Source organism: Cyprinus carpio, chromosome A3 (assembly GCF_018340385.1).
Source record: "Cyprinus carpio isolate SPL01 chromosome A3, ASM1834038v1, whole genome shotgun sequence".
NCBI classification, from domain to species: domain Eukaryota; kingdom Metazoa; phylum Chordata; class Actinopteri; order Cypriniformes; family Cyprinidae; genus Cyprinus; species Cyprinus carpio.
The window spans coordinates 4,403,195-4,415,629 of NC_056574.1; the positions used below are offsets into that span (position 1 = coordinate 4,403,195).

A 12,435-nucleotide genomic window follows, 5' to 3' on the forward strand; every position below is an offset into this window, starting at 1 on the left:
CTTCAGAAATGGCAAATAAGGTACAACTGTGATTCTTTATCTTTTATTCTTTAAGAAAATAGTGTTTATTCTTGTAGAAAATAAGGGACAGACTAATATATATACAAATATTTGTACTGTAACCTAATGCGGGTTGCAGGTTTCAGAGTTGTAATCATAATTATATTTCTTTTGCTTTTTATGTTTATGTATTCTTATTCTAATTTTAATGTTATTGTCATAGTCTGCATGCAGGTATAATAATAATAATAATAATAATCGGCCTGATTAAATTGTACCAATATAAAATTGTGACTTCACAAGTGTATAATTTAGGAGGTGAAAATACTGTGAAATTACAAAATGCCATGAAATTTGAAAGCTAACAACTGAAGGTCTATGAAACGTCAGTCAATTATGAATTTTAATTAATGTTTTGAACTAAAATATCCTAAAATATCATTACAACCATATAGCCTTTGAATGAATAAAAAAATTTAAATTTTTCAATTTAAAAAAACTTAGAGAGTGTGGGCTGCTTCTGGTGCTTGGATTTGTACCTCAATAATGAGGTCCAATTAAGAATTATTAAAAATTTTTAGCGTGCTCCATGCATAATTAATTCGTTATGATGCTGTATTATAAGCATCATAACGGCATCGGGCACCACCTCGGCCTCCGGAACTCCATCGGGCACCGCCTCGGCCTCCGGAACAGCATCGGGCACCGCCTCGGCATCAGGCCCCGCCTCGACCTCCGGAACCATCTTGGGCACCCGCCTCGGCATCGGGCACCGCCTCGGCCTCCGGAACAGCATCGGGCATCGGGGCTCCATCGGGCACGGCCTCGGCCTCCGGAACAGCATCGGGCACCGCCTCGGCATCGGGCGCCACGCCTCGGCCTCCAGAACAGCATCGGGCACCGCCTCGGCCTCCGGAACAGCATCGGGCACCGCCTCGGCCTTGGGAACAGCATCGGGCACCGCCTCGACCTCCGGAACAGCCCCGGGCACCGCCTCGGCATCGGGCACCGCCTCGGCCTCCAAAACAGCATCGGGCACCGCCTCGGCCTCCGGAACCGCATCGGGCACCGCCTCGGCCTTGGGAACAGCATCGGGCACCGCCTCGGCCTTGGGAACAGCATCGGGCACCGCCTCGGCCTTGGGAACAGCATCGGGCATCTCGGGAACGGCCTCCGGGACGGCAGCGGCCTGCTCGGGAACGGCCTCCGGCCCTTGAGGAACGGTCGATGCCTGTCTCCTCCTCCGCCCTCTATGACGGCGAGTCAGTGGTACCTTGTCCGGAGACTCAGGCATTGAGTCGGCCATCTTGTCTGGCGACACAGGTGTGGATTCGGCCATCTCGTGCTGTGGTGCTGGGCTGGCGGCCATCTCGTGCAGTGGCGCTGGGCTGGCGGCCATCTCGTGCAGTGGCGCTGGGCTGGCGGCCATCTCGTGCAGTGGCGCTGGGCTGGCGGCCATCTCGTGCAGTGGCGCTGGGCTGGCGGCCATCTTGTGCTGTGGCGCTGGGCTGGCGGCCATCTTGTGCTGTGGCGCTGGCTCAGCAGCCGTGACGTGAACACTCCTGGGAATCTCTAGGATCTTGTTCAACATGGAGAAGTAATCCAAAAATGTCTCCGCGGCCATCTTGGGCAGTGGCGCTGGGCTGGCGGCCGTCTGGCCTCGTGGCGTGGGGCTGGCGACCACCCAGTGGCGCTGGGCTGGCGCCATCATGGGCTGTCTCGTGGCGCTGGCCCTGCGCCACCATGGCGGACCTGCGCTTCTTCTCCCCTCTCCGTCCGCCATGGTGAGATAGTGGCTCTGATCCATCCCACCCGAGCCCCGGGTCGAAGGGGGGCCATGGTTGAGAGCGATGTTTGAACCTCCTCTCGACCACTCCCTCCTCGGCGACCTCCCCTGGTCCCCCGGAAAAACCACCAGGCGAGTTCCCTCAAAACTCCTCCTCTCCCGCTCTGTGGCTGGGGAGGAAACATGAGCAGACATACCGCTGGATCTCAGTGTGACGGAGTCCTTCTGTCACGTCTGGGATACAAGGAAACACGGTGAGAGATTCAAATGTGAGTACGTCTTTATTTAGGGGCAATCCAAAGAGTAAACAGTCCAGGCAGGGGTCAATAACAAACATATCCAAAAGATAAACAAACAAGGACACCAGGCTAGAACACGACTAGAGACGGACGTGAATAAACAAGGACTCCGTGACACATACTAAGACAGACCGGTATAAATACACAGGGACATGACAAACGCTAATGGGGAATTGACTGCGTGCAATGATTACTAACCAGTGACAGCTGAGTGCAATGAGGAGACAGGGATCGTGGGGAAGGAGGACATCTAGTGGTTACCCAGGGAACACAACCCAGACACTGTGACAGACAGTGTTTAGTTCCTGAATGAATCAACGGTTTAAATGATTCGGTTCAATCGCAATGACTCACTGATTAACAGTGACTTGCTGACACATACTGACCATTTTAATTTCACATTTAAAGTATCTTTTGATTTTTTTTTTTTTCAATAATTAATTTCTTATAATTTCAAATGAGTATTCAACATTTTATGTCTTGTATATCAAAACATTATTCATGCATTTGTAACTGCAGGTTAAATGTATTCTTGTCCTGCACTAAACAGTGTGTAAATACATCTAAATGTCACTTCCGATGAAGCTTCTGCGTTTCCTCTGCATTGAAAGATGAGTTTGTTGATACTGATTTGCCTGGTAACAGCCCAAATGTCTTATTATTCTAAATAACTGATTCCTTTAATTAAAAAAAACTAGTTTGAGATTAATAGGCCTATCCCGGGGGTGTCAAACTCAGTTCCTGGAGGGACATAGCCCTGCAGAGTTTAGTTCTAACCCTGCTCCAGCACACATATCATGTAGTTTTCAAATAAGCCTAAATGATTAGATTAGCTGGTTCAGGTGTGTTTAATAAAGGTTATATCTAAACTGTGCAGGACTGTGGCCCTCCAGGAACTGAGTTTGACACCCTTGGCCTGTCACATTTTTGCCTCCCTCCCACTGTTAAAATGTAACTAAGTAATTTTTACTCTGAGTAAATTTAAAATGAGCTACTTTTTACTTTTACTTGAGTAGATTTTTAGACTGGTACTTTTACTTGTACTTAAGTAAAATTTAATTAATGTAACGGTACTTTTACTTGAGTAGAATATTTTTGTACTCTTTCCACCTCTGCCCACAACTATGCCTACAGTAATAAGTACTTATACCACAAAGAGAAATATGAGCAATATGAAATGCATCCAAAAGGCCAAGTACTGCTACAAGCTGAAGGTAGAGGAACACCTTTCCAACTCTGACTCCCGATGCATGTGGCAGGGCTTCCAGGTCATCAGTGACTACAAGGCAAGCAACAGTCACAAACGTCTCCTTCCCTAACGAGCTAAATTACTTTTATGCTCGCTTCAACAGCGACAGCAAGGAGACGGCCACCAAGATCACACACTCAGCAGACCACCAACCCCTCAAACTCACCTCCACAGATGTCTACACTGCATTGAGCCAGATCAACGCACACAAGGTTGCTGGGCCAGATGGCATTCCTGGATGTGTGCTTAGGGCATATGCAGAGCAGCTTGCAGGGGTCTTCACAGACATTTTCAACCTGTCCCTCACCCAAGCAACTCTGCCGACTTGCTGATTCAGGAACAGCTTTTTGCCTACAGCAGTCTCCTTACTGAACTCTCCCCACCCCCCCACACACACACCAAATACACAGACTCCTCACCTCTCCTCATCACTACATCTGGTTTACAAACAGACTACAAACAAAAAAACTGTTCACTTGTTATTACTTGCACTACTGTCTGTTCATCCAGAATACTGAATGATCCGTTTGCACACTGGAATATTTTCTAGGCACTTTTTTCACTGTCCATTGCATTAGTGTAAATGATGTTCATATGTTCATAGTTTCTGCTTATAGTGTACATACACTTATTACATAATCCATCTGTATAGTAGTACACCTATCTGTATATCATGCTGATAGTATTTTTAAAATATTTTAAAATCCTGTACTTACTGCTTATGGCACTTCTGGTTAGATGCTAACTGCATTTCATTGCCTTGTACCTTACATGTGCAATGACAATAAAGTTGAATCTAATCTAATCTAATCTAAAAATGCCTAAAATAGTCTCCAACAACTGACTTTTTTGTTGTTATTTATTTATTTCTGTTGTTTTTTGAGCAAGGTGCCGCTGTCAGGGGAGTCAAAAGATAATTACGTCATCATTAGGGTTGCCAATTAACTTCAGAAATGGAAAATAAGGGACAATTGTGATTCTTTATCTTTTATTCTTTAAGAAAATAGTGTTTATTCTTGTAGAAAATAAGGGACAGACTAATATATATACAAATATTTGTACTGTAACCTAATGCAGGTAAAAAGTTCTCAGAAATAATCACAGTTGTTTTGCTTAACCTATTTATGTACAACTATTCTAAAAAGAATTTTTATGTCATACAAAAAAATAAAAAAATAAATAATAATAATAATAAATGTAATCGGCCTGAGTAAACTGTACCAATATAAAATTGTGACTTCACAAGTGTATAATTTAGGAGGTGAAAATACTGTGAAATTTACAAAATGACATGAAATCTGAAAGCTGACAACTGAAGTCAATAAAGTCAATAAAGCAGTTTAAACAATGGCACTTAAAATTTTGAACTAAAATATCATTACAACCATATAGCCTTTGAATGGATGAAAATGCATATTTTTCAATTAAAGAAAACTTAAAGAGTGTGGGCTGCTTCTGGTGCTTGGATTTGTACTTCAATAATGAGGTCCAATTAAGAATTATTAAACAATTTTAGCGTGCTCCATGCATAATTAATTCGTTATGATGCTGTATTATAATTACTTCACGACGCAGAAAGTGTTTAAATTAGTCCAACATGACATGTTGTCAAATCTTATGATTTTTCGTGTATGTCTATTTTATTTTATTCTAACGTTATTTTAATCAGTTCGATGATCGATCAGTACTTAAATTTTGTTAACTGTCAGAAATTATTTTGCTTAATATATGGGTGTAGGAGCGCACAATGGTCACAAGAGGTGACCATTCCGACCAAACCTCCGACCTAAAAAAAAAAAAAAAAAAAAAAAAAAAACCTTTTGTGCGGCGTCCCCCAGTCATTTTGCGCCCTGGCAACTGCCTATGTCGCCTATGCCACGGGCCGGCCCTGACTGTAGTTTATAAAGTTCATCATTCGTTGTTTGAGGTTGCAGTATCGTTGACGACTTGTTCACGTTTTGTTTCAAAATTTATGCATACAATTTTGAAAATTACGCAATTTTCTGTCAACGCAATCTCTACCACAATTCTAATCACAATCATATTTCTAAATAGAATGGACGTATTGTGATTTTACGAAATATATCTTGGAATTAAACTAGGCTATTTAAGTATTAAGTAGGTTCTTTTGTCGATATATGCCAATCATAAACAAGTAGGTAACAAACAACTCAAATGGTTTAATGATTAAGCGCTACAATCACATTTAATCATTTACATTTAATCATTTAGCAGATGCTTTTATCCAAAGCGACTTACAAATGAGAACAGTAGAAACAATCAGATCAACAAGAGAACAACAACGGTATACAAGTGCTATGACAAGTCTCAGTTAGTCTAGTACAGAACACGTAGCCAGGGTTTTTTTTTTATTTTTAAGAATATTATAGACAAGAAAAGAAAAGGTAAGTACTAGTATTAGTTGGTTAAGTGCAGGCGAAAAAGATGATTCTTTAGATTTTTTTTGAAAAATGAGTAAAGACTCAGTAAAGACTGTTCGAATTGAGATCGGGAGGTCATTCCACCAGCTGGGCGCAATCATTGCTTTAATAGACTTATATTGGATTCTGATATATTTGAACAAACTTTTAGCATTTAGCTTATATAACCTACATATTTGGTTATTCAAATCTTACCTGTTCTCTGCGCCATTTTATGTTCACCTTGACTTTTATAAACCGAAAGTAAAAAGGTGGTTGACCTGACGATCAAACGAGCAGATGTAAAACTCACCAGCACCCCTTTGTGGATAAACGAAATAATTCAAATGAGAACAAGTTCACTTGTTGTGAGAAATGATGTTCAATTTATATAAATACAACTGTTTATAGGCCTACATAAAAATGGACAAGGTTTATACAATAAAATTGTTTCACTGAAATTTCTTCAAACTTTTAAATGCTTCCTCACCTCTGTAAACACTAAGATGTAAACAAAAAGATAAAAGTGATTTGTAAGTCGCTTTAGATAAAAGCGTTTGATAAAAAAATAAATGTTAACTGTGTATTTTTTAGATTTTTAACATTTGTCAGCATCTTTAAGGCTCAAAGTAAACGTACAGATTTCATTCCATAGTAATGTCAGTACATGTAGGACAGAGAAAATACTGTATACATTCTTTGATTAAGATATAATCCTATAAGGAAAACCACACAACAGTACAACACTACAGTACAAGATCAGAGGATCTTCTGTAACATTTTTGACAGTTAATTGATATTTCAAGAAGTTAAGCAAAATGTATTTGTCACAGAAAATCTATATACTATTATTCTGATAAAATAACACATAAATAACCAGCACTGTTTATCTGCTTCATCTAAACTGCTTCTAAAATCCCTGAAAGCTGGTAAACAGGAATTACTTGGTGAAAATTGAGTCATGTTTATTATTGAGAGTGTAAATGACTTGGTTTGCAGATTTAGATCACACTTTAAGTGAACAAAGGCATCCATTTTTATTTTATCAGCAGGAAAAGCAATTGTACTCATGATTTAATAAAATAATCAATGTGTAATAGAAAGCTTTAAATGTGACAGATTTCCACAGCTCTAATCTGCAGCCAGTTTCTTCTTTGGGTTCATCTTTGGTCCAGCAGCTCTGAGAAAAGCCTCCAGCCATCAGACTCTTTCAGTTTCACAACAGCATGAAATGCCCCTCATTCAGCTCTGCTCACTGTGTTAAAATGCTGCATTAAAATGCTGTAATTTCCCATAATCCAGTATTTTATTCAGAAGGTACAATAACTGTAAATGTATAAATAGAAGCATTTTCAACAATGTCATTTTACTGATCAGTGACTAGTGTGGTATAGTAATAGCTCCACACAGGGCTTTCACAAGAAATTCTGGAGCATGTGAACATTTAAATTCAAAGGTATTTGGCAGAAGCATGTATAATATTTGCCATAACTGGGTTTTGGGTCCCCTAAACATGTGGGCCATGAGAATTTGTCACACATTACGTCTAACTTTGCTAACAACAACTGCACCAACAGGGCCACCAATGAGTCCACAAGCTGCACCCACCAATACCTATACCAATCAATTCACCAGCAACCAAATGCTCCAGTGTACCAAGTGCAAAAGCTGATAGAAGCCAATTAGGCTCATACCTGTTTAAAAATTGTTTACTTTGCCTTTTTACTTTCTCCTCTAACATTCTTTCAGTCTCATCTGTTCTTTGTTCCTCCTCTTCCTCTCTCTGTCTTCTCTTTTCTTCCTCTTGTCTGAATCTCTGAGCATCTTGAAACATCTGATTACTGTAGTGTCCTCCATTCTGCTCTATCATTGTGTCAATCTTCTGCAGCAGATCATTCACCTGCTCTCTGTTATTCTGAATTTCATTGTTGAAGACGTGAAATCTGCCTCCACACTGATCTAGTAGATCTCTTAATTGACAGTTCTCCTCAGTGAGGTTCTCTATAGTTTGTTCTTTCAGCAGATCTCCATGAGTGAAGAGAATGATGGAGTATTGTAACACCTCCTGACCAAACAACATCTCAATCTGCTGAGGAATCTGCTGCTCATGTTCAGTGAATCTGTCAATTACTCTGAACACAATGAGAAAGGCATGAGGTCCAGGACTGGATAAATAAACACTTTTTGCTATCTCTATCATTAACTCTTCATGTTTCAATTGTGTGTCAAAGAATCCAGGAGTATCAACTACAGACACTGATCTGCCTGAAACAGTGGCGTGCTTCTCTGAACATCCACGGATTACTGAACTCGAACCCATGACAGAGTTAAACACTTTCTTTCCCATTATTGTGTTCCCAACTGCACTTTTCCCAACACCAGTTTTACCCAGAAGAACAATCCTTCTGGATGTGAGACTGAAGACAGGAGCGTCTGGTTCATTATGAGGGTTTGGACCAACATGAATCCGTCTGAGTCCCCTTCCATCTGATGATTTATAAAAAGAGAAAACCGATGTAAGTCATTTACAGGACAATCTTTTAGAAAAAAACATCATGATCAGTGCCCTGATGAAATGCAGTGATCAAACTAACAACTTTCCAGTTGACAGTCACAAAAACACACCTGAAAACAAACACACAAATAGATTTGGTAAAGGACGAAATAGAAATTTAAAACTCTTATATGGCTCTAAGAATCAGGTCATTGCATGATTAATATCAAAATAGTATTTTGGAATATTATTCACTCTGATTTTTTTTACAAAGATAAAGTAACGTGTGCGTACATACCCAAAACCATTTGTTGGAAATTTCAGCTGGGGTTGGATGTTGGAGATGGTGAAGATTATATTTATGTAGGTCCGTGTAACGTTTCACAATTTTCAGACCATATGGTGCAAATGCAAAAATGAAACCAAACATTCATTTTTTCATTTTTTTTCAATCACGTCATAAATGAATAATTGCCATTTTCGCTCTTTTTTCAGTTCACTAAATTGTGACTGAAGAAATTATAATTTAAATAAAACTCTAAACAATTTTCTATTTTTCCATTTATTTATTTTTTATCTTACAATTTGCGCTGTGGGCTGTACCATTAGTGCGGGGGTGTGCCGCAGACTGTTTCACAAACGCTTGAAGTGGCTTAATGTATCCAACTAAAACAGTGACACTGGAGGACAGGCCTTATTAATAATAAACATATAGGCTACTATTTACAGACAAGCAGAATAGGCCAGAATATGGAAGCAAATTGCGCTAAATTGCACGTTAAGCATCAGAATATGAATGCAACGCGCCAAGTTTAACGTGAAGCAATTTCCTCCCATAGAAAACTATGCCATACACACACACACACACACACACACACATATAACCACCGGAGACGTAGGCTAAAGATTTATGCTAAACATCAGCCACGGAAATCCGTCTACATACATATCCGTGTAATGTTTGAACTGTAAAAGCTACATTTGATTATAAATGCTTATAAAATATTTGAATATAGTTTTTTTTTTTCAGCAGGCTACAACATTATCACAAATTATGTAACTCGGCGGCAGCTGATGCCGCTGCCACTTCCGAAGTCCCGCAAGACTGTGGCAGGTAGCGACAGCCGCGGCCGTGGAAAGTGGAAGCTGAGCATAGCTGAGGATAGCAAATTACTGTAGGCTATAATGTTTTTCAAATGTAGCTTTTACAGTTCCAACATATGTAGACGGATTTTCGTGGCTGGTGTATATGAATAAATCTTTAGCCTATGTTAATAATGTTTATTGAGTTTGGTCATTTAAAAACTGTTTTAATGCATAAGCCACGTTAAACGCGCTTAACGCGTAATTAAACACGTTGCGTTCTAATTCTGGACTCGCCTGCTTGTCTGTAGGCTACATTATATGTTTACAGAATTTGGTCCTTTAAAAACACAGTGTTAATGCATTGAGCCACGTTAAGCGTTTTAGAATGTTCTCCAATGGTTATGTGCTTGTGTATGATAGATAGTTTTCTATGGAGAAAATCGCTTCACGTGAAACTTGCGTTGCGTTCAAATTCTGGGCTCTTCTGCTTGTGTGTAAATATTAGGCTATGCTTTATTAATAAGATGTATGCTTTGGTTTTTTAATCACTGTCTTAATGCATTAAGCCATAGCATTTTCAAATAATGGTTTTCAAATGGAGGAAAACACTTAACTTGAGACTTTGCGTGTCGCTATCATATTATGGTCACATCTGCTTCCCTGTAGGCAAGGCAATATAGTTCGCAACATTAATAAGGTGTATACCGAATTTAGCCGTACATTTACACTGTCTTCTTCCATTAAGCCTATCATGGAAGGATAACAATTTAGCGTGTAGCGTTCATATTCTCATCTGCTTTCCTGTACCTAAACTTTATTAATAGATTGTATTAATAAATATACAGAGTTTGGGCCCACTGTCTTGTCTTTGTTCATTGTGCCACGTATTTTAGGTTCTCAGTTGGGCACAAAACACTTAATGTGCAATTTAGCGCAATTTGCTTCCATATTCTGGCCTATTCTGCTTGTCTGTAAATAGTAGCCTATATGTTTATTATTAATAAGGTGTGTCCTCCAGTGTCACTGTTTTAGTACGATACATTAAGCCACGTTAAGCGTTTGTGGATATTTTTGCTGTATGTAAATGCGCTAATGGTACAGCCCACAGCGCAAATTGTAAGATAAAAAAAAAAAAAAAAAAAGGATATTGTTTAAATTTTATTTATTCAAATGATCATTTCTGAAGTCACAGTTTAGAAAAAGTAAAATTGAAAAAATGAAAGAAAATGGCAATTGTTAATTTATGAAGTACTTGAAAAAAAAAAATGAAAAAATTAATGTTTGGTTTCATTTTTGCATTTTTGCATTAGCTCCGTGGTCTGAAAATTGAATTGTGAAGCGTTACACGGACCTATGTAGCCTGTACTCCTTAATATTTAAATTGTATTTTAAATTGTGACAACTGAGTTGATAATTCAGTTGGTTTGTAAATATATTAATATTTATAACAATACAATGAAATACATAATTACATAATCTGTATTACAATCTTATACACTTAGTGAAGCAGTACTAAGATATAATTTACCAACAAGATGTTGCAACAATTTTACTCAAAAAGTTTTAAAACATTCAAAAAAAAAAAAAAAAAAAAAAAAAAGTTCACAGAGTTTTATTGTATGATTATTTTTAAAGATTCACCATTTATTTCAAAAGATCTCTGGATAATTTTTACCAGCAGTAATCGAGCCTGGTCACTATGTCCTTTTACCTTGTTGTTGAACACATGGTATCTCTGATTATATTTCTGAACGAGTTTCTTCAGTTCTTCAGTCTCATTGATAAATTCATTTATGGTCCTGTTTTCCTCCTCTAGTTCGTCTCCTCTGGTGAAGAGAATCCAGGTTTTTTCCAAGTGTTTTTCTTCCAGAAGCTTCTCAATCTTCTTCACAGTTTTTCTCTCTTCTTCAGTAAAGATGATGACCAGCAGAAATGCACAGAGACCAGATTCACATTTCTGAATAACCTTTTCAAGTGTCTGCTGAATCTCTTCTGTACTCATCTTTGGGTCACAGAATCCAGGTGTGTCATAAACAGTGACTGGAAACCCATTAACAGCCCCAGATTTCACAGCTACATCTCGAGTGACTGATTTGGAGCTTTTCTTTGACATGAAAACTTCTCATCCCAGTATTGTGTTTCCTGACAGCTCGTTTTTTCCCCAGTAAAACTAAGTTCAGTTGTGCGTTTAGTTCCGTTACTGATGTGTGGCTAAACCAAAAATAATAAAAACTCTGAACATCTCTCCAGTGTAGCACTGCTGATGATTCTCATTATACAGACGCTCAATCTTCTTCATCAGGTCTCTCATCTCTGATTGGTTGTTCATCATCTTGTTACAGGTCTGATATCTTCCTCCACATTTCTCCAGCAGCTGCTCCAGAACAGGGTTTTTGCATCTTTCTCCCTACATTTTGACTTTCCACCCAAACTGAAACAGTGCTTTTGTCCAGTGAAAACTGAGCTCTACCAAATTTGAAAACACTGTTTTTTCATTATAGTGTGGACTTTAAAAATCGAAGGGTTTAAAAATAATGAATGTCTGGACCATTTCCTCCAGCAATAAAGCAACACAATGCAATTCAAAATACAGGTAAAACACCTGTGTAATCAATATGGAAAATACTTTCATGTTAACACAGTACACTGGGCACTACTTTTACAGATATTTGACTTAGAGTGTCATTACTTAGAGTGGGATATGTTACTAATAAAATAATCATGCCAGATAATTGAGAACTTCATGTCTGGTCTATCAACTTATTAAGCTTTTATCATATTTTATGCATGCACAGTGAAGTGATTAAAGCATTTTTTTAGACATTTCAGTGTAGACAAACAACTTCTGGAAAACACTAGCATGGACCAAAATGCCATTTTTTGATTAATGTGGATGTAGACGATCCTTAGTTAATGTAATACTATAAATGTAATTCACATAAATTTTGAAGTTCCCCTTTGGTAGAAATTGCAGGGGCCCCCATACATAGTCCTACCTTTCCTTTCACTAACAACGCCCTGCTTCCAGGTATGGCTAAGGAAAATATGCATGAATACATTACATGTGTATTTTTAGAATGTGGCCAGAATCTAATTATCAG

General features: G+C 38.8%; 1 protein-coding gene across 1 annotated transcript in view; it reads right to left on the reverse strand.

The window, feature by feature from the left end:
- Nucleotides 1-11,666, reverse strand: part of LOC122135596 (GTPase IMAP family member 9-like) — a 35,862-nt gene extending 24,196 nt beyond the window's left edge. Inside the window, exons 1-3 of the mRNA XM_042715439.1 lie at nt 11,568-11,666; nt 11,046-11,336; nt 7,468-8,272 (exon numbers count right to left, since the gene is read on the reverse strand). Coding sequence (XP_042571373.1) covers nt 7,468-8,272; nt 11,046-11,336; nt 11,568-11,666 — 1,195 coding nt within the window. The remainder of the gene's footprint in view (nt 1-7,467; nt 8,273-11,045; nt 11,337-11,567) is intronic.
- Nucleotides 11,667-12,435: the final 769 nt, after the last annotated feature.